Source organism: Salmo salar, chromosome 24 (assembly GCF_965601325.2).
Source record: "Salmo salar chromosome 24, fSalSal1, whole genome shotgun sequence".
NCBI classification, from domain to species: domain Eukaryota; kingdom Metazoa; phylum Chordata; class Actinopteri; order Salmoniformes; family Salmonidae; genus Salmo; species Salmo salar.
In genome coordinates, this window is record NC_138314.1 from 49,111,438 (window position 1) to 49,135,070 (window position 23,633).

Consider the following 23,633-nt stretch of genomic DNA (forward strand, 5'->3'; position numbering starts at 1 on the left):
ATCGTATTGTATCGCATTGAATCGTATTGAATCACATTGAATTGTGTTGAATCGCATTGAATCGAATTGTATTGCATTGAATCGTGTTGTATCGCATTGAATCGTGTTGTATCGCATTGAATCGTATCGCATTGAATCATATTGTATCGCATTGAATCATATTGTATCGCATTGAATCAAATTGTATCGCATTGAATCAAATTGTATCGCATTGAATCATATTGTATCGCATTGAATTGTATTGTATCGCATTTAATCGTATTCACCCCCTGGACAGGACACTAGCCCCCCCCCCCGGACAAGACACTAGGCCCCCCCCCCCCCCCTGGACAGGACACCCCCCCCTGGACAGAACACCCCCCCCCTGGACAGGACACTAGTCCACCCCCTGGACAGGACACCCCCCCCTGGACAGGACCCCCCCCCCCCGGACAGGACACTAGTCCATCACCTGGACAGGACACCCCCCCCTGGACAGGACACTAGTCCACCCCCCGGACAGGACACTAGTCCACCCCCTGGACAGGACACTAGTCCACCCCCTGGACAGGACACCCCCCCCTGGACAGGACACCCCCCCTCCTGGACAGGACACTAGTCTATCAAACTGCTGATATACCTGTACCTTATGACCTGTAAGGAAGCGCTTCATTCAGATACATTCATCACTCAAACGGAACAATGCTGGAGGATGGCAGACAAGCACTTCACAATAGTTTACATATAAACAAAAACAATGTGTATCCAAAACAATAGTGTTTACTGGATATAATTTGCAATAGTATCAGGATGTACATTTTTTATTAGCAACCAATGATTATTATCAACAACAACATCAAAAAATTCACTCATTGAAAACTCTCTCTGTTCTCTTATATATAACCCCATTTTTATAAAAGTAAATCTATGTTTGCTAGTTGGAGACAGTTCAGCTCAGGTTAGTCCACGTCAGCTGATTCCGTCCCTTCGGTTGTTCTGTGATTCTATAATTCCATAGAATGTTCTAGATTGTTCACGAAGAAGCCTTTTGAAACAGTGATTCTGAATTCCATTTCATTTGATCAGGGGTCCCTTCTCCAAGAGAGACAGCATTAGAATAGCATTGACATATAGTGCATTATATACAACAACAACAACAACAACACTGTACAAATCTATATTCAAATAAATCTAGCGTTTGCCTCTACATTGTATTCTACCTGCTGTAAATAAATATTTGGTTGACTGACTTCATTATGTAGGAAATAGTTGAATCCATAGCTAAGTAAAGACTGGAAAGACATGGCGATCCACCAGTGATGGTATCCAGTCATGCCTTTCGAGTCTCTCAGTGATGTATACTGCACATGCATTTAGAGACAATACCAATGTCTGGTTGTCTATCTCACTAATGAGGGCTTGGTAGCCAATGACGAGCCAATGACGGGTTTGAATAATGATTTCATCCTGCTCTCACATCAAGCCAGTTGTAGATAACATGTTGTTACTCGATATGGCTGTGTTATTCTAAACTACACTCACCACGGCCACTTTATTAGGTACACAACCACGTTCACCAAAATGGATGGCTGTCATACAGACAGTGAGTTACGTGGCCCTGCCTTGCTATATAAAGCAGGCAGACAGGCATCAAGGCATTCAGTTACTGTTCTATTGAACGTTAGAATGGGGTAAAACGAGTGACCTAAACGACTTTGAGCGTGGTATGATTCGGTATCTCCTAAATCGCCGTCCTCCTCCTTCACGTGTACCTAATAAACTGTCCGGATACTAGATGGGTGTACCTAATAAACTGGCCTGATACTAGATGGGTGTACCTAATAAACTGGCCTGATACTAGATGGGTGTACCTAATAAACTGGCCTGATACTAGATGGGTGTACCTAATAAACTGGCCTGATACTAGATGGGTGTACCTAATAAACTGGCCTGATACTAGATGGGTGTACCTAATAAACTGGCCGGATACTAGATGGGTGTACCTAATAAACTGGCCTGCTAGATGGGTGTACCTAATAAACTGGCCTGCTAGATGGGTGTACCTAATAAACTGGCCTGATACTAGATGGGTGTACCTAATAAACTGGCCTGATACTAGATGGGTGTACCTAATAAACTGGCCTGATACTAGATGGGTGTACCTAATAAACTGGCCTGATACTAGATGGGTGTACCTAATAAACTGGCCTGATACTAGATGGGTGTACCTAATAAACTGGCCTGATACTAGATGGGTGTACCTAATAAACTGGACCCGGTAATCCTACTACTACTACTACTACTGCTACTACTGCTACTACTGCTACTACTACTACTACTACCACTACTACTACTACTACTACTACTACTACTACTGCTACTACTACTACTACTACTACTACTACTACTACTACTACTACCACTACTACCACTGCTGCTACTGCTACTACTACTACTACTACTACTACTACTGCTACTACTACTACTGCTACTGCTACAACTACCACTACTACTACTACTACTACTGCTACAACTACTACTACTGTTACTACTACTGTTACTACTACTACTACCACTACTACCACTGCTGCTACTGCTACTACTACTACTACTACTACTACTACTGCTACAACTACCACTACTACTACTACTACTACTACTACTGTTACTACTACTACTACTACTACTGCTACAACTATTACTACTACTACTGCTACTACTACTACTACTACTACTACCACTACTACTACTACTACCGCTACTACTACTACTACAACTGCTACTACTACTACTACTACTACTACTACTACTACTACTACTACTACTGCTACAACTACTACTACTGTTACTACTACTGTTACTACTACTACTACTACTACTACTACTACTACTGCTACAACTATTACTACTACTACTGCTACCACTACTACTACTGCTACTACTACTACAACTACTACCACTACTACTACTACCACTACTACTACTACTACCGCTACTACTACTACTACTACAACTGCTACTACCACCACTACCACCCACCGCTCTGTATGCGTTGAAAGCAGCACCGAGCCTATTCAACTACAACACTAAAATAAAATATATTCTCAGGTAAACTATAAGGAAGCTATTCCACTTTCTTTCTTTTTACCACATTTTATCCCAGACTTGAATGTATGAAATATAGCTTACTTGTTTTGCATATGAATTATTCTTAGAAGTTCTATCAATATTGTACAATTTTACTTTATGGATAAACTATCTAAACAATGAAAAAATATGTATGTAATGCACTCTACATCACAATATCTGGCTTTGGAATCAAATATATCTCTCTATAGCAGCCAAGGCAATACGTATGTACACATGATGTTCATATATAGTGAGTAACACAGTCATAGTAGGGACATAGACACTGTAACATATAACCATGCAGTACAAAATGGAGGATGAGTACGAGAGGGAGGAGGAGGAAGAGGTGGAGGAGTTGGAGAGGAAGGTGGAGGAAGAGGAAGAGGAGGAGGTAAAAGGAAGAGGTGGAGGTGAAGAGGTAGATGTGAAGAGGAGGAGGAGGTGAAGAGGATGAGGAGGTGGAGATGAGGGAGGAGGAGGATGTGGAGGAGGGAGAGGAAGAGGAGAGGGAGGGAGGGAGGGAGGGAGGGAGGGAGGGAGGGAGGGAGGGAGGGAGGGAGGGAGGGAGGGAGGGAGGAGGAAGAGGTGGAGGAGTTGGAGAGGGAGGAGGAGTTGGAGAGGGAGGAGGACGGAGAGGTGGAAGAGAGGAGGAAGAGGAGGTGGTAGAGGAAGAGGTGGAGAAGAGGAAAGGGGGAGGAGGAAGAGGTGGAGGAGGTTCCTTTGTAATGGTAAAAAACAACAACTCATAACTGGGGAGGAAGGATATAGAATGTGTGTCTGTCTGACCACTTCAGTCAACCCAGAAAAGTCCCACTGAGGCAATACTGGGGTGATGAGGCTGTACTGGGGTGATGAGGCTTTCCTGGGGTGATGAGGCTGTACTGGGGTGATGAGGCTGTACTGGGGTGATGAGGCTGTACTGGGGTGATGAGGCTGTACTGGGGTGATGAGGCTGTACTGGGGTCCTGTGGTTATTAAAACAGGGGCTGTACTGGGGTCCTGTGGTTATTAAAACAGGGGCAGTACTGGGGTCCTGTGGTTATTAAAACAGGGGCTGTACTGGGGTACTGTGGTTATTAAAACAGGGGCTGTACTGGGGTCCTGTGGTTATTAAAACAGGGGCTGTACTGGGGTCCTGTGGTTATTAAAACAGGGGCTGTACTGGGGTCCTGTGGTTATTAAAACAGGGGCAGTACTGGGGTCCTGTGGTTTTTAAAACAGGGGCTGTACTGGGGTCCTGTGGTTATTAAAACAGGGGCTGTACTGGGGTACTGTGGTTATTAAAACAGGGGCTGTACTGGGGTCCTGTGGTTATTAAAACAGGGGCTGTACTGGGGTCCTGTGGTTATTAAAACAGGGGCTGTACTGGGGTCCTGTGGTTATTAAAACAGGGGCTGTACTGGGGTCCTGTGGTTATTAAAACAGGGGCAGTACTGGGGTCCTGTGGTTATTAAAACAGGGGCTGTACTGGGGTCCTGTGGTTATTAAAACAGGGGCTGTACTGGGGTCCTTTGGTTATTAAAACAGGGGCTGTACTGGGGTACTGTGGTTATTAAAACAGGGGCTGTACTGGGGTCCTTTGGTTATTAAAACAGGGGCTGTACTGGGGTCCTGTGGTTATTAAAACAGGGGCTGTACTGGGGTCCTGTGGTTATTAAAACAGGGGCTGTACTGGGGTCCTTTGGTTATTAAAACAGGGGCTGTACTGGGGTACTGTGGTTATTAAAACAGGGGCTGTACTGGGGTCCTGTGGTTATTAAAACAGGGGCAGTACTGGGGTCCTGTGGTTATTAAAACAGGGGCAGTACTGGGGTCCTGTGGTTATTAAAACAGGGGCTGTACTGGGGTCCTGTGGTTATTAAAACAGGGGCTGTACTGGGGTCCTGTGGTTATTAAAACAGGGGCTGTACTGGGGTCCTTTGGTTATTAAAACAGGGGCTGTACTGGGGTCCTGTGGTTATTAAAACAGGGGCTGTACTGGGGTCCTTTGGTTATTAAAACAGGGGCTGTACTGGGGTCCTGTGGTTATTAAAACAGGGGCTGTACTGGGGTCCTGTGGTTATTAAAACAGGGGCTGTACTGGGGTCCTTTGGTTATTAAAACAGGGGCTGTACTGGGGTACTGTGGTTATTAAAACAGGGGCTGTACTGGGGTCCTGTGGTTATTAAAACAGGGGCAGTACTGGGGTCCTGTGGTTATTAAAACAGGGGCAGTACTGGGGTCCTGTGGTTATTAAAACAGGGGCTGTACTGGGGTCCTGTGGTTATTAAAACAGGGGCAGTACTGGGGTCCTGTGGTTATTAAAACAGGGGCTGTACTGGGGTCCTTTGGTTATTAAAACAGGGGCTGTACTGGGGTCCTGTGGTTATTAAAACAGGGGCTGTACTGGGGTCCTGTGGTTATTAAAACAGGGGCAGTACTGGGGTCCTGTGGTTATTAAAACAGGGGCAGTACTGGGGTCCTGTGGTTATTAAAACAGGGGCTGTACTGGGGTCCTGTGGTTATTAAAACAGGGGCTGTACTGGGGTCCTGTGGTTATTAAAACAGGGGCTGTACTGGGGTCCTTTGGTTATTAAAACAGGGGCTGTACTGGGGTCCTGTGGTTATTAAAAAAGGGGCTGTACTGGGGTCCTGTGGTTATTAAAACAGGGGCTGTACTGGGGTGCTGTGGTTATTAAAACAGGGGCTGTACTGGGGTCCTGTGGTTATTAAAACAGGGGCTGTACTGGGGTCCTGTGGTTATTAAAACAGGGGCAGTACTGGGGTCCTGTGGTTATTAAAACAGGGGCAGTACTGGGGTCCTGTGGTTATTAAAACAGGGGCTGTACTGGGGTCCTGTGGTTATTAAAACAGGGGCTGTACTGGGGTCCTGTGGTTATTAAAACAGGGGCTGTACTGGGGTCCTGTGGTTATTAAAACAGGGGCAGTACTGGGGTCCTGTGGTTATTAAAACAGGGGCAGTACTGGGGTCCTGTGGTTATTAAAACAGGGGCAGTACTGGGGTCCTGTGGTTATTAAAACAGGGGCTGTACTGGGGTCCTGTGGTTATTAAAACAGGGGCTGTACTGGGGTCCTGTGGTTATTAAAACAGGGGCTGTACTGGGGTCCTGTGGTTATTAAAACAGGGGCTGTACTGGGGTGCTGTGGTTATTAAAACAGGGGCTGTACTGGGGTCCTTTGGTTATTAAAACAGGGGCTGTACTGGGGTGCTGTGGTTATTAAAACAGGGGCAGATACAGTGAACTGTTTTGGCTTTGTACTCTAGCACTTTAGATTTGAAATGATACAGCACTTTTTTGTACCAAGTTCCCCCATTTTAGGGGACCAAAAGTATTGGGACAAATTCATTTATATGTTTCCTCAGTTTTAGAGGAAAAGTGAAGTATTTGGTTCCATATTCCAAGCATGCAATGACAACATCCAGCTTGTGACTCTATAACATTGTTGGGATGCATTTGCTGTTTGTTTTGGTTGTGTTTCAGATTATTGTGTGCCCAATAGAAATGAATGGTAAATAATGTATTGTGTCATTTTGGAGTCACTTTAATTGTAAATAAGAATAGAATATGTTTTGTAAACACTTCTACATTTAAATCTGGATGTTACCGTGGTTACAGATAATCGTGATGAGTGAGGAAGTTAAAGACGCACAAATATCATGGGCGTATGTGTGCATCTGTAACTTTCTCACTCATTGTGATTCATTAAGGACAACTTTAATACACATAAGTGAATTTGTCCCAATACTTCTGGTCCCCTAAAATGGCTGGACTAGGTACAGAAAGTGCTGTACTTTCTAAACGGTTTACCCGATATGAATGAAAATACACTCAAATGAAAGCTGACAGTCTGCACTTTAACCTCGTAGTCATAATGAATCATTTAAAATCCTAAGTGCTGCAGTACAGAGTCAAATCAACAACAAATGTGTCCCCTGTCCCAATACTTTTGGAGCTCAGGAATCACAGAAGGTCCTTCATTCGGGGTGTTTTCGCCTCATTAAGGTGCTGCCTCAAACTGCATTAGGTCCTCCTCTCCAGCGGTATTCAAACAAGTAAAAAGCCATGACGACGATGATGATGATGGTGGTGATAGCGATGATGGTGATGATGATGAGACTAGTCAGCTGTTTATTTCCCAGGGTGCTTCAGGCTTCCAGTAGGAGGAAGGTCCAGCAGTCTTTCCCTGAAATGGTCCATCTTCATTTAGATAGTAGACTGTAATCCCTCATCTCTCTGCCAGTGCAAAAGTGGAAAATCATTGATCCTTGAGAGGTGGCTATGTTGCAGAGAGATTGTTCTGTGTGTGTGTGTGTGTGTGTGTGTGTGTGCGTGTGTGTGTGTGGTAATTGTCCCTATCTGCAGGCGCAGGAATCCACAGTCATGTTTGGGTAGACTTTGAGTACCACGTTCTTGTCCTCGTCGAAGAAGAGGATGGAGAGTGAAGACATCTTGTCTGGGACACAGCAGGGCTCGGGTATACCGGACACCACCCCTACCGCTCTCACAATGCTCTGGATGGTGGCGTGGTTACTAGGCTTCAGAGACTACAGGACAGAAGAGAAGGAGGAAGTTAAAGATGACATTCCTTCTGACTGGAGTAACTAACCGGGCGACGTTCCTTCTGACTGGAGTAACTAACGGGACGACGTTCCTTCTGACTGGAGTAACTAACGGGACGACGTTCCTTCTGAATGGAGTAACTAACGGGACGACGTACCTTCTGACTGGAGTAACTAACGGGACGACGTACCTTCTGACTGGAGTAACTAACGGGACGACGTTCCTTCTGACTGGAGTAACTAACGGGACGACGTTCCTTCTGACTGGAGTAACTAACGGGACGACGTTCCTTCTGACTGGAGTAACTAACCGGGCGACGTTCCTTCTGACTGGAGTAACTAACGGGACGACGTTCCTTCTGACTGGAGTAACTAACGGGACGACGTACCTTCTGACTGGAGTAACTAACCGGGCGACGTTCCTTCTGACTGGAGTAACTAACGGGACGACGTACCTTCTGACTGGAGTAACTAACGGGACGACGTTCCTTCTGACTGGAGTAACTAACCGGACGACGTTCCTTCTGACTGGAGTAACTAACCGGACGACGTACCTTCTGACTGGAGTAACTAACCGGACGACGTACCTTCTGACTGGAGTAACTAACGGGACGACGTACCTTCTGACTGGAGTAACTAACCGGACGACGTTCCTTCTGACTGGAGTAACTAACGGGACGACGTACCTTCTGACTGGAGTAACTAACCGGGCGACGTTCCTTCTGACTGGAGTAACTAACCGGGCGACGTTCCTTCTGACTGGAGTAACTAACCGGGCGACGTTCCTTCTGACTGGAGTAACTAACCGGGCGACGTTCCATCTGACTGGAGTAACTAACCGGACGATGTCTGAGAGAGCCGGCGTGATGTCACCATTCTCGACTCAGTGACAGGTTGTTGAAAGAAAAGTAAGTCAAAACATCATATGCACACTTGTGTTCAATTGCTATCAACACAGACTGCAAGTCATAATATACGACATTTCACATCCCCCTTGTTGTTCAATATCAAAAAGCAATAAACTACATTACTCTCCAAATCGGGGTCACCGGAATTTGTTGACGTAAATTTGGGATCATGAGCAGAAAAATGCGGAAACCCAAGTGTTAAGATCATAATGGAGAAACAACGGTAGACAACAGTAGTCCTACAGTCTGCCACACGGTGGAGCTGAAGGGCCACTGAAGTTGACAAACTGAGTCTGTGAGTTGCTGTTATATGACCCTGCCAAGCCAGGCTCTGGAGAGCTACACTGTGCAGGACTGTGCAGGACTTTGTTACATCAAGAACTTGGAACAAATGCCTGCCAGAACAAAAACCTGCTCAACCTGCAGCTCTCCAGGATGAGGGTTGGGGACCCTGGCTAACCAAGTATCAGAACCTGCAGCTCTCCAGGATGAGGGTTGGGGACCCTGGCTAACCAAGTATCAGAACCTGCAGCTCTCCAGGATGAGGGTTGGGGACCCTGTCTAACCAAGTATCAGAACCTGCAGCTCTCCAGGATGAGGGTTGGGGACCCTGGCTAACCAAGTATCAGAACCATACAGCTCTGCAGGATGAGGGTTGGGGACCCTGGCTAACCAAGTATCAGAACCTGCAGCTCTCCAGGATGAGGGTTGGGGACCCTGTCTAACCAAGTATCAGAACCATACAGCTCTGCAGGATGAGGGTTGGGGACCCTGGCTAACCAAGTATCAGAACCTGCAGCTCTCCAGGATGTGGGTTGGGGACCCTGTCTAACCAAGTATCAGAACCTGCAGCTCTCCAAGATGAGGGTTGGGGACCCTGTCTAACCAAGTATCAGAACCATACAGCTCTGCAGGATGAGGGTTGGGGACCCTGGCTAACCAAGTATCAGAACCTGCAGCTCTCCAGGATGAGGGTTGGGGACCCTGGCTAACCAAGTATCAGAACCTGCAGCTCTCCAGGATGAGGGTTGGGGACCCTGGCTAACCAAGTATCAGAACCTGCAGCTCTCCAGGATGAGGGTTGGGGACCCTGGCTAACCAAGTATCAGAACCATACAGCTCTGCAGGATGAGGGTTGGGGACCCTGTCTAACCGAGTATCAGAACCATACAGCTCTGCAGGATGAGGGTTGGGGACCCTGTCTAACCAAGTATCAGAACCATACAGCTCTGCAGGATGAGGGTTGGGGACCCTGTCTAACCAAGTATCAGAACCATACAGCTCTCCAGGATGAGGGTTGGGGACCCTGTCTAACCAAGTATCAGAACCTGCAGCTCTCCAGGATGAGGGTTGGGGACCCTGGCTAACCAAGTATCAGAACCTGCAGCTCTCCAGGATGAGGGTTGGGGACCCTGGCTAACCAAGTATCAGAACCTGCAGCTCTCCAGGATGAGGGTTGGGGACCCTGGCTAACCAAGTATCAGAACCATACAGCTCTGCAGGATGAGGGTTGGGGACCCTGTCTAACCAAGTATCAGAACCATACAGCTCTCCAGGATGAGGGTTGGGGACCCTGTCTAACCAAGTATCAGAACCTGCAGCTCTCCAGGATGAGGGTTGGGGACCCTGGCTAACCAAGTATCAGAACCTGCAGCTCTCCAGGATGAGGGTTGGGGACCCTGGCTAACCAAGTATCAGAACCTGCAGCTCTCCAGGATGAGGGTTGGGGACCCTGGCTAACCAAGTATCAGAACCATACAGCTCTGCAGGATGAGGGTTGGGGACCCTGTCTAACCAAGTATCAGAACCATACAGCTCTGCAGGATGAGGGTTGGGGACCCTGTCTAACCAAGTATTAGAACCATACAGCTCTCCAGGATGAGGGTTGGGGACCCTGTCTAACCAAGTATCAGAACCATACAGCTCTGCAGGATGAGGGTTGGGGACCCTGTCTAACCAAGTATCAGAACCATACAGCTCTGCAGGATGAGGGTTGGGGACCCTGTCTAACCAAGTATCAGAACCATACAGCTCTCCAGGATGAGGGTTGGGGACCCTGTCTAACCAAGTATCAGAACCATACAGCTCTCCAGGATGAGGGTTGGGGACCCTGGCTAACCAAGTATCAGAACCATACAGCTCTCCAGGATGAGGGTTGGGGACCCTGTCTAACCAAGTATCAGAACCATACAGCTCTGCAGGATGAGGGTTGGGGACCCTGGCTAACCAAGTATCAGAACCATACAGCTCTCCAGGATGAGGGTTGGGGACCCTGTCTAACCAAGTATCAGAACCATACAGCTCTCCAGGATGAGGGTTGGGGACCCTGTCTAACCAAGTATCAGAACCATACAGCTCTCCAGGATGAGGGTTGGGGACCCTGTCTAACCAAGTATCAGAACCATACAGCTCTCCAGGATGAGGGTTGGGGACCCTGTCTAACCAAGTATCAGAACCATACAGCTCTGCAGGATGAGGGTTGGGGACCCTGTCTAACCAAGTATCAGAACCATACAGCTCTCCAGGATGAGGGTTGGGGACCCTGTCTAACCAAGTATCAGAACCATACAGCTCTCCAGGATGAGGGTTGGGGACCCTGGCTAACCAAGTATCAGAACCATACAGCTCTCCAGGATGAGGGTTGGGGACCCTGTCTAACCGAGTATCAGAACCATACAGCTCTGCAGGATGAGGGTTGGGGACCCTGTCTAACCAAGTATCAGAACCATACAGCTCTCCAGGATGAGGGTTGGGGACCCTGTCTAACCAAGTTACAGAACCATACAGCTCTGCAGGATGAGGGTTGGGGACCCTGTCTAACCAAGTATCAGAACCATACAGCTCTGCAGGATGAGGGTTGGGGACCCTGTCTAACCAAGTATCAGAACCATACAGCTCTCCAGGATGAGGGTTGGGGACCCTGTCTAACCAAGTATCAGAACCATACAGCTCTCCAGGATGAGGGTTGGGGACCCTGTCTAACCAAGTATCAGAACCATACAGCTCTCCAGGATGAGGGTTGGGGACCCTGTCTAACCAAGTATCAGAACCATACAGCTCTCCAGGATGAGGGTTGGGGACCCTGTCTAACCAAGTATCAGAACCATACAGCTCTGCAGGATGAGGGTTGGGGACCCTGTCTAACCAAGTATCAGAACCATACAGCTCTCCAGGATGAGGGTTGGGGACACTGTCTAACCAAGTATCAGAACCATACAGCTCTCCAGGATGACGGTTGGGGACCCTGGCTAACCAAGTATCAGAACCATACAGCTCTCCAGGATGAGGGTTGGGGACCCTGTCTAACCAAGTATCAGAACCATACAGCTCTGCAGGATGAGGGTTGGGGACACTGGCTAACCAAGTATCAGAACCATACAGCTCTCCAGGATGAGGGTTGGGGACCCTGTCTAACCAAGTATCAGAACCATACAGCTCTGCAGGATGAGGGTTGGGGACCCTGTCTAACCAAGTATCAGAACCATACAGCTCTGAAGGATGAGGGTTGGGGACCCTGTCTAACCAAGTATCAGAACCATACAGCTCTGCAGGATGAGGGTTGGGGACCCTGTCTAACCAAGTATCAGAACCATACAGCTCTCCAGGATGAGGGTTGGGGACCCTGTCTAACCAAGTATCAGAACCATACAGCTCTCCAGGATGAGGGTTGGGGACCCTGTCTAACCAAGTATCAGAACCATACAGCTCTGCAGGATGAGGGTTGGAGACCCTGTCTAACCAAGTATCAAAACCATACAGCTCTCCAGGATGAGGGTTCGGGACCCTGTCTAACCAAGTATCAGAACCATACAGCTCTGTAGGATGAGGGTTGGGGACCCTGTCTAACCAAGTATCAGAACCATACAGCTCTCCAGGATGAGGGTTGGGGACCCTGTCTAACCAAGTATCAGAACCATACAGCTCTGCAGGATGAGGGTTGGGGACCCTGTCTAACCAAGTATCAGAACCATACAGCTCTGCAGGATGAGGGTTGGGGACCCTGTCTAACCAAGTATCAGAACCTGCAGCTCTGCAGGATGAGGGTTGGGGACCCTGTCTAACCAAGTATCAGAACCTGCAGCTCTCCAGGATGAGGGTTGGGGACCCTGTCTAACCAAGTATCAGAACCTGCAGCTCTCCAGGATGAGGGTTGGGGACCCTGTCTAACCAAGTATCAGAACCATACAGCTCTCCAGGATGAGGGTTGGGGACCCTGTCTAGCCAAGTATCAGAACCTGCAGCTCTGCAGGATGAGGGTTGGGGACCCTGGCTAACCAAGTATCAGAACCTGCAGCTCTGCAGGATGAGGGTTGGGGACCCTGTCTAACCAAGTATCAGAACCATACAGCTCTGCAGGATGAGGGTTGGGGACCCTGTCTAACCAAGTATCAGAACCTGCAGCTCTGCAGGATGAGGGTTGGGGACCCTGTCTAACCAAGTATCAGAACCATACAGCTCTCCAGGATGAGGGTTGGGGACCCTGGCTAACCAAGTATCAGAACCTGCAGCTCTCCAGGATGAGGGTTGTGGACCCTGTCTAACCAAGTATCAGAACCTGCAGCTCTCCAGGATGAGGGTTGGGGACCCTGTCTAACCAAGTATCAGAACCTGCAGCTCTGCAGGACGAGGGTTGGGGACCCTGGCTAACCAAGTATCAGAACCTGCAGCTCTGCAGGATGAGGGTTGGGGACCCTGTCTAACCAAGTATCAGAACCATACAGCTCTCCAGGATGAGGGTTGGGGACCCTGGCTAACCAAGTATCAGAACCATACAGCTCTCCAGGATGAGGGTTGGGGACCCTGGCTAACCAAGTATCAGAACCATACAGCTCTCCAGGATGAGGGTTGGGGACCCTGTCTAACCAAGTATCAGAACCATACAGCTCTCCAGGATGAGGGTTGGGGACCCTGTCTAACCAAGTATCAGAACCTGCAGCTCTGCAGGATGAGGGTTGGGGACCCTGTCTAACCAAGTATCAGAACCATACAGCTCTCCAGGATGAGGGTTGGGGACCCTGTCTAACCAAGTATCAGAACCTGCAGCTCTCCAGGATGAGGGTTGTGGACCCTGTCTAACCAAGTATCAGAACCATACAGCTCTCCAGGATGTGGGTTGGGGACCCTGTCTAACCAAGTATCAGAACCTGCAGCTCTGCAGGATGTGGGTTGGGGACCCTGTCTAACCAAGTATCAGAACCATACAGCTCTCCAGGATGAGGGTTGGGGACCCTGTCTAACCAAGTATCAGAACCTGCAGCTCTCCAGGATGAGGGTTGGGGACCCTGTCTAACCAAGTATCAGAACCTGCAGCTCTCCAGGATGTGGGTTGGGGACCCTGTCTAACCAAGTATCAGAACCTGCAGCTCTCCAGGATGAGGGTTGGGGACCCTGTCTAACCAAGTATCAGAACCATACAGCTCTGCAGGATGAGGGTTGGGGACCCTGTCTAACCAAGTATCAGAACCATACAGCTCTCCAGGATGAGGGTTGGGGACCCTGTCTAACCAAGTATCAGAACCTGCATCTCTCCAGGATGAGGGTTGGGGACCCTGTCTGGGAAACACATACTGGCACATTATATTATTATTACATGAAGCATGAAGACATACCTTAGGCATGGGGAACTGACATGACCCTGAGCAGTAGTAGGCATCAAAAGACTTGGGAGATATAATCCACTCGCTCCAGCCAATATCTGCAAAGTCCACCTTCAGATAGCGACGAGCACAGTTCCGTGGTTCGTTCCACTGCTTCTTACGAGACTTCTTTATCGTCTGCTCATCAAACTGCAGCAGGGGCATCTTACCGCCGTGCCTCTGGCTCTTACCACGCGTCTTTTTCCTCGGCCGACGGACTGGCTTGTTCTCCAGCGGTTCGTAGGGGCTGGTCTCGTCCCAGCCCGTCGTCTCATACGGGTACTCCGGCCCCGGTAACTCGTTGTTCTGGAGTGGGAGGAGGACGCTAGCCGAGCGCCGGCGTCTGTGAGGAGGCGCCTGTTGTTGCGCGGCGGTGTTATTCCGAGCGTGCAGCCCCAGTCTATCGAAGCCAGAGGCGAAAGCCCCTTCTCCAGCCGTAGTCGTCGTTTGATGCCTCTGTAGTGTCGACACCACGCTCTCAGGCTCGGAGATGGCCGAGTCGTTGGCGTAGACCAGGATGTAAGGAGAGCGGTCTGAGAGGAGCTTCTTCCAGGGCCTGGGTCCAGGCTGGGATGCCACGTCTATCCCGATCAGTAGCTCACGATGATGCTTGGCTTGGTTCACCACCCGGGTGACGTCCTTCCACTGCCAAGAGATGAAGTCCCTGTATAGTGTAGACATGTTGATCACAAAGTGGCCCAAAGCCCTGGTGTGGTTATCCACTGAGGAGAAGCTCCACACACCCATCTGGACGTGGCTGTGTCTCCTGGGGCCGTGGCGGAACGGGGACGGAGCTCCACAGCTCTTGGGCCTGGTGGTGCTGCTGCAGCCAGGGTGCCGGGTGCTGTTCTGGAGGTCTCCTATGTAGTAGTGGAGCGTGGCCGACAGGACGGCCTCTGACTTGGTGAGAGAGGTCAGGTTGAAGATCTGGAGCTGCTGGTTGTTGATGGTGCCTGGGAGAGCAATAGGACGGGGCAGTTAGTATAGAGCCCACACATTCAAATGATTTATACCTCTGACACCAGGTGGGTGCAATTAATGATCAGGTAGAACAGAGAAGCAGCAGTAATATGGTAAGATTTGAACACCCCTGGAATAGAGAGTATAAGTCAGAGAGGTCCACGTGTCCACACAATTACATGAATTATAGGATCTCTATGTGCATATCGTTCAATTTAGTTTCAAACCTGGAGCAGAACAAAAAAATTATAATTAGAGGCTATTTAAGCCAGGTCCACAAACCCTATCATTCAAGTGTTTCAAAGCTTCAAATGGCATTTTCTAGGGAAATCTTGCAATAATAACCAATCACTAGTCATTTGGTTCCCAGTTAACAAATGTTAGTTTGACAGAATGTTATTTGGAAAGAGAACCTGAAGGGAATGTTCTGTGTGGGTTTTCTGTAGGCTGCAGTGACGGCAGTGAACACAGCATTGCCTACCTTATCCATCCCCCTGCATTATCAACACATTCCAGCAGGAGGCACTGTTTTCTAACGTATGGGTGCTGAACCCTGACGGGTTCTACATGGCAATAGGGAGTTCTATGATATCAGTGGTTATATCCCAGCGTGACAACTGCATAATGGCCTCTTGAATGTAAAAAACATTTATATTTAGGAGTTAGATAGGCCACACCAGCCCAGTTTACACCAGACATTCCATTGGAAAGTTGAATAAAGTTAAAGGAAAATGCAGATGTAACACAAACAGACACAAATGACCTGTCCTTTCATTGGCTACTCACCCATAAACACAGACACAAATGACCTGTCCTTTCATTGGCTACTCACCCATAAACACAGACACAAATGACCTGTCCTTTCATTGGCTACTCACCCATAAACACAGACACAAATGACCTGTCCTTTCATTGGCTAATCACCCATAAACACAGACACAAAAATGTATAACAGGCTTGAAGGCTACTGTTAGTCCAAACCATTTCCCTACGGTTAAGGTTAGGGTTAGGGTTAAACAACCTGTGAAGCAGCCGTTCATTTCCCTGGGCTACTAAACAACAGGTGAATCAGCCGTTCATTTCCCCAGGCTACTAAACAACAGGTGAAACAGCCGTTCATTTCCCTGGGCTACTAAACAACCTGTGAAGCAGCCGTTCATTTCCCCAGGCTACTAAACAACCTGTGAAACAGCCGTTCATTTCCCCAGGCTACTAAACAACCTGTGAAACAGCCGTTCATTTCCCCAGGCTACTAAACAACAGGTGAAACAGCCGTTCATTTCCCCAGGCTACTAAACAACAGGTGAAACAGCCGTTCATTTCCCCAGGCTACTAAACAACAGGTGAAACAGCTGTTCATTTCCCTAGGCTACTAAACAACAGGTGAAATAGCCGTTCATTTCCCTAGGCTACTAAACAACAGGTGACGCAGCCTTTCATTTCCCCAGGCTACTAAACAACAGGTGAAACAGCCGTTAATTTCCCCAGGCTACTAAACAACAGGTGAAACAGCCGTTAATTTCCCCAGGCTACTAAACAACAGGTGAAACAGCCGTTCATTTCCCCAGGCTACTAAACAACAGGTGAATCAGCCGTTCCGTTTGGGTAATGGGCTCAGTGTTCCATTGGTTGGGCTTTGGATCAACAAGTGCTTTATAGTCCCAACTATACAAACACCTTCCTAATATTGAGTCGCACCACCTTTTGTCCTCAAAACAGCATCAATTCATCAGGGTAATGGACTCTACAAGGTGTCTAAATCGTTCCACAGGGATGCTGGCCCATGTTAACTCCAATGCTTCCCACAGTTGTATCAAGTTGGCTGGACAAGTTGTCTTTTGGGCGGTGGACCATTCTTGATACACAAGGTTAAGTGTTGACCATGAAAATCCCAGCTGCGTTGCAGTTCTTGACACACTCAAACCGGTGCGCCTGGCACCTACTACCATACCCCGTTCAAAGGCTCTTAAATATGTTGTCTTGCCTGTTCACCCTCTGAACGGCACAAACACACAATCCATGTCTCAATTGTCTCAATGCTTATAAATCCTTCCTCCCGTCTCCTCCCCTTCATCTAAACTGATTGAAGTGGATTTAACAGGTGACATCAATAAGGGATCATAGATTTATACCTGGATTCACCTGGTCAGTCTGTGTCATGGAGAGAGCAAGTGTTCTTAATGTTTTGTCCACTATATATATATATATATACACACACACACACACACACACACACCACACACACACAGACACAGACACTATATACACACAATCACACCCTACACTGACAGTCTCACACAAAACCCACACACATTCACATACACTAGATACACACACACACACTCATACCGACAACACAAACACTCATACCGACAACACAAACACTCATACACACACACACACTCATACCGACAACACAAACACTCATACACACACACACACTCATACCGACAACACAAACACTCATACCGACAACACAAACACTCATACACACAAACACTCATACCGACAACACAAACACTCATACACACACACACTCATACCGACAACACAAACACTCATACCGACAACACAAACACTCATACACACAAACACTCATACCGACAACACAAACACTCATACCGACAACACAAACACTCATACACACACACACACTCATACCGACAACACAAACACTCATACCGACAACACACACACTCATACCGACAACACAAACACTCATACCGACAACACAAACACTCATACACACAAACACTCATACCGACAACACAAACACTCATACACAACACACACTCATACCGACAACACAAACACTCATACCGACAACACAAACACTCATACCGACAACACAAACACTCATACCACACACACACACTCATACCGACAACACAAACACTCATACCGACAACACAAACACTCATACACACACACACACTCATACCGACAACACAAACACTCATACCGACAACACAAACACTCATACACAACACACACACTCATACCGACAACACAAACACTCATACCGACAACACAAACACTCATACCGACAACACAAACACTCATACCGACAACACAAACACTCATACCACACACACACACACTCATACCGACAACACAAACACTCATACCGACAACACAAACACTCATACACACAAACACTCATACCGACAACACAAACACTCATACCGACAACACAAACACTCATACCGACAACACAAACACTCATACCGACAACACAAACACTCATACCGACAACACAAACACTCATACACACACACACACTCATACCGACAACACAAACACTCATACCGACAACACAAACACTCATACCGACAACACAAACACTCATACCGACAACACAAACACTCATACACACACACACACTCATACCGACAACACAAACACTCATACCGACAACACAAACACTCATACACACAAACACTCATACCGACAACACAAACACAAACACTCATACACACACACACACTCATACCGACAACACAAACACTTTCACACTAATAATTTGCTGCCGTTACTGTGTTCTTTATTTTCATCTTATTATTATCTATCCTGATGTCACTTTACCCTGCCTTCATGTACATATCTACTTCAAATACCTTATTATTATCTATCCTGATGCCTAGTCACTTTACCCTGCCTTCATGTACATATCTACCTCAAATACCTTATTGTTATCTATCCTGATGCCTAGTCACTTTACCCTGCCTTCATGTACATATCTACCTTATTATTATCTATCCTGATGCCTGGTCACTTTACCCTGCCTTCAGGTAGACCTCATACCTCTACACGTTGATCTGGTACGGGTACTCCCTGTATAGTTCCATTCCACAGGGCACAGACATCAATCAATTCAATGTCTAGTTTTGTTTTACATTTGGTTGAGTTGTAAACGAACTTGAAATCAGCAAACAATTTCACTCTTGGATCTACGTTTAAAAAAATAAATAAATGAAATGAAAAGCGCTAATGTTGATTACTTTTTGAAAAATGCAATTAGTTGTTGATTCAACGTCATCACATATATATTTTTTGAAGGGGTTTGAAATGACGTGGAAACAACATTGATTCAACCAGTTTGTAACATGTTGGACTCACATGTTGGATTATTGTGTATTTTATTCCTCTTGTGTTCATATATATTTTTAAAATTACATTTATGGTAACTCTACATAGTTGTGAAAGGCTTCTAAGGAAGAATTTCATTGTTAATTCTACATTCGTTAAATTCGGCATGTGACAAATACACATTTAATTCGATTTACCCCAATGCGCTTTAAAGCTGCGGACCGTATTCCCATCCTTGAAAGGAAATCCTTCACAGTTGTATTTGTCGTAAAGCATCTGCATGTGTTCCGTCATAGTATCCTGTAAAAACAGGTCTGGCTCGTTTTTCTCTGAGCCGTCTTTGTCCCCCCGGGGGGCACCTGAGTACTCAGATTCACTTTTTCTTTTCAACCCAGTGAAATGATCTTTCAACATCGCGCAATATCCACCGAATAGATAGGTCCATCCGAGCAGCAGCAGTAACTGCGGACAGAGAGCCATGTTCCCAGTGAGAAATAGTAGTAGTGGTGGACACTTGCAGTCAGAACAACTTGCTGGTCAAAATCTCCCACTAAGAACGCGTGTCCCAGCTCCTCTTAACAGTGAAAATAGGTGGCATCACCTTGAGATTCGACCAGTGTTCATTTGTTTAATAAATCACCTGGAAAAACTCGACACTCACTAAAAGAAAGAAAGAAAAGATGAGGTGATAGCCAACAAAACGACAGTGCTCTGTGCTCCTGCAACGCGCTCCGCTCTGCGTGTCTGCCGTGAAGTTGAAAAGTTAAATCAAAGTTGCTCTCTCTCTCTCTCTCTCCGTTGAGTGAATAAGGACTCCCTCTTCCCCAGGTCCACCTAGTAGCTAATAGTGTTGAAGAGAGAAGCAGCTCTTGGTTTTGTTCAGATCTGGGCAGATCTCTCCATCCATCGACAGCAAATCGTCCCCTTTCTCAGCTTTCATTGAAGCTGAAGGATGTTGTGTTTGGTAAAATATATGGCTAGTGGGACCAGCTGGGTATTACTACTGGGACCAGCTGGGTGGTACTACTGGGACCAGCTGGGTATTACTACTGGAACCAGCTGGGTGGTACTACTGGGACCAGCTGGGTATTACTACTGGGACCAGCTGGGTATTACTACTGGGACCAGCTAGGTATTACTACTGGGACCAGCTGGGTATTACTACTGGGACCAGCTGGGTATTACTACTGGGACCAGCTGGGTGGTACTACTGGGACCAGCTGGGTATTACTACTGGGACCAGCTGGGTATTACTACTGGGACCAGCGGGCCTGGGCCCGTGGTACTACTGGGACCAGCGGGCCTGGGCCGCTGGGTATTACTACTGGGACCAGCTGGGGGCCTGGGTGGTACTACTGGGACCAGCTGGGTATTACTACTGGGACCAGCTGGGTATTACTACTGGGACCAGCTGGGTGGTACTACTGGGACCAGCTGGGTATTACTACTGGGACCAGCTGGGTATTACTACTGGGACCAGCTGGGTATTACTACTGGGACCAGCTGGGTGGTACTACTGGGACCAGCTGGGTATTACTACTGGAACCAGCTGGGTGGTACTACTGGGACCAGCTGGGTATTACTACTGGGACCAGCTGGGTATTACTACTGGGACCAGCTGGGTGGTACTACTGGGACCAGCTGGGTTTTACTACTGGGACCAGCTGGGTATTACTACTGGGACCAGCTGGGTATTACTACTGGGACCAGCTGGGTATTACTACTGGGACCAGCTGGGTATTACTACTGGGACCAGCTGGGTATTACTACTGGGACCAGCTGGGTATTACTACTGGGACCAGCTGGGTGGTACTACTGGGACCAGCTGGGTATTACTCATGTTGTGCTTGGTAATATATATATGGCTAGTGGGGAGGGAGAGAGAGAGAGAGATGCTCAGGACAGATAGGTTATAATAACCTATGTCCTCTTGTTTCTATAATATAGTTGGTCAACGTTAAATTAAAATGTTTCCTTTTTTTCATGAGCAATTCAATTATTTATAAAAAATGTAAAAAAAAAACTCACTTCAATTTGTCTTAGAATATTTATTAAAGTAAAACATGGTTCTTCTCAAGTTATTTGATTAATAGTAGCCTAGGTTACTGTGGTGTTGAAAACCAGATGCTCGTCACATCTCGGGCCAACGGCCCCGGTCGTCGTGATGCACCAACAGACTGAGTCATCATGTCATCTCAACTGACAACGCGTGAAAACTACTTCTGCAAAGCGCTGTATGTCTGGGCCGCGCGGTGCTGAATGAAACGGCTTATTGTCGGGTATTAAAGGCTTTCTCCCCTATTTAGGCCAGTTCAATAGAGCTAAGCGCACGCATCCTGTATATCACGGTGCGATCCGGATGCTGCAGCGCGTCCCCTACACACCAGATCCATGTACGGTTATTAGATAGGGGCTTCCCAACCCCACCCTCTAACCCATCCTCCTGTGATGTCACTGCGGTCTTGTTCTGGGTCACTCGGCAGGAAATGATTATTTCCCCATCCGTCCGTCCCACGCTGGACAGCGCGCTCTCTCTCCCTCTCTCTCTCTCCCTCTCGCTCTCTCCCTCTCGCTCTCTCGCTTTCTCTCGCTCTCTCTCTCTCTCCCTCTCTCTCTCCCTCTCTCTCTCTCCCTCTCGCTCTCTCTCTTTTTCTCTCTCTCTCTCTCTCTCTCTCTCTCTCTCTCTCTCTCTCTCTCTCTCTCTCTCTCTCTCTCTCTCTCTCTCTCTCTCTCTCTCTCTCTCTTTCAGGATACATATGCTCTCCATTCCAGATTAGAGAAGTTCCACGTAATATTGTCATGGATTTTCTACGGTAGAGTAGGTCAGGGCGTGACGAGGTTTTGTCCAGTTTAAATTTTCTATGTTGTTATGTTCTAGTTTCTGTTTTTCTATGTTTGTTTTTTTGGGGGGGATGATCTCCAATTAGAGGCAGCTGGTCATCGTTGTCTCTAATTGGGGATCATATTTAAGTAGATGTTTTTCCCACCTGGGTTTGTGGGAGATTATTTTGAGTTAGTGCATGTTGCACCTCTTCGTCACGGTTTGTTGTTTTTGTTTATTCGTTTATTTGTATGTCTTGCATCGTTTCACAGTTATAATAAAATGTGGAACGATACACACGCTGTGCCTTGGTCTCCATCATACGACAACCGTGTCATGGACCTATAACCCCAGTATTGATACTTGTTATTGTCATGGACCTATAACCCCAGTATTGATACGGACCTATAACCCAGTATTGATACTTGTTATTGACATGGACCTATAACCCCAGTATTGATACTTGTTATTGTCATGGACCTATAACCCCAGTATTGATACTTCTTATTGTCATGGACCTATAACCCCAGTATTGATACTTGTTATTGTCATGGACCTATAACCCCAGTGTTGATACTTGTTATTGACATGGACCTATAACCCCAGTATTGATACTTGTTATTGTCATGGACCTATAACCCCAGTATTGATACTTGTTATTGTCATGGACCTATAACCCCAGTATTGATACTTGTTATTGTCATGGACCTATAACCCCAGTGTTGATACTTGTTATTGTCATGGACCTATAACCCAGTATGGTTAAGTTGTCAACTAACGTAAATTATATGTGAAATTAACAAACAATGTCAGCGGATTTAAGTTAAATGTTGGGTGAAAATAAGACGAAATGTCCTTACCTTGATGACTTTTTTGCAAATCCAATCATTTTTCCACGTTGAGTCAACGTTGGTTGAAATGACGTATAAACAACGTGACTAAAACTGATTAAAAAGAAAATAAACTGTTCTATGAAACAAAGATAAATTATATAAAGAATGATAGTAAAAAGCCTTGGAGCTCCTTAAATGAAATTCTGGGCAAAAAGGCAAACTCAGCTCCATCATTCATTAAATCAGATTGCTCATTCATCACAAAACCCACTGATATTGCCTTTTAATATTTTTTTTTATTGGAAAGATTAGCAAACTAAGACATGCCAGCAACAAACGCTGACACTACACATCCAAGTATAACTGATCAAATTATGAAAGACAAGCATCGTCATTTTGAATTCCGTAAAGTGAGTGAGGAAGAGGTGAACAAATAATTGTTGTCTATCAACAATGACAAGCCACCGGGGTCTGACAATCTGGATGGAAAATGACTGAGGATAATAGCGGACGATATTGCCACTCCTATTTGCCTACAAGAAAGTTTGTGCCCTCAGGCCTGGAGTGAAGCATAAGTCATTCCGCCACCCAAGAATAGTAAAGCCCCCTTTACTGGCTCAAATAGCCGACCAATCATCCTGTTACCAACCCTTAAACTTAAAGAAAAATGGTGTTTGACCAGATACAATGCTATTTTACAGTAAACAAATTGACAAC

At 46.9% G+C, this 23,633-nt stretch overlaps 1 protein-coding gene across 1 annotated transcript; it reads right to left on the reverse strand.

Annotated features, from left to right (window-relative positions):
- Positions 1–784: 784 nt before the first annotated feature.
- Positions 785–20,259, reverse strand: LOC106585985 (bone morphogenetic protein 3). The gene is made up of 3 exons (XM_014172740.3): positions 19,460–20,259; positions 14,187–15,166; positions 785–7,654 (listed from the first exon to the last, which is right to left on the reverse strand). The coding sequence occupies exons 1-3, from the start codon at positions 19,740–19,742 to the stop codon at positions 7,463–7,465; spliced, it is 1,455 nt and encodes a 484-aa protein (XP_014028215.1). The 5' UTR covers positions 19,743–20,259; the 3' UTR covers positions 785–7,462.
- Positions 20,260–23,633: the final 3,374 nt, after the last annotated feature.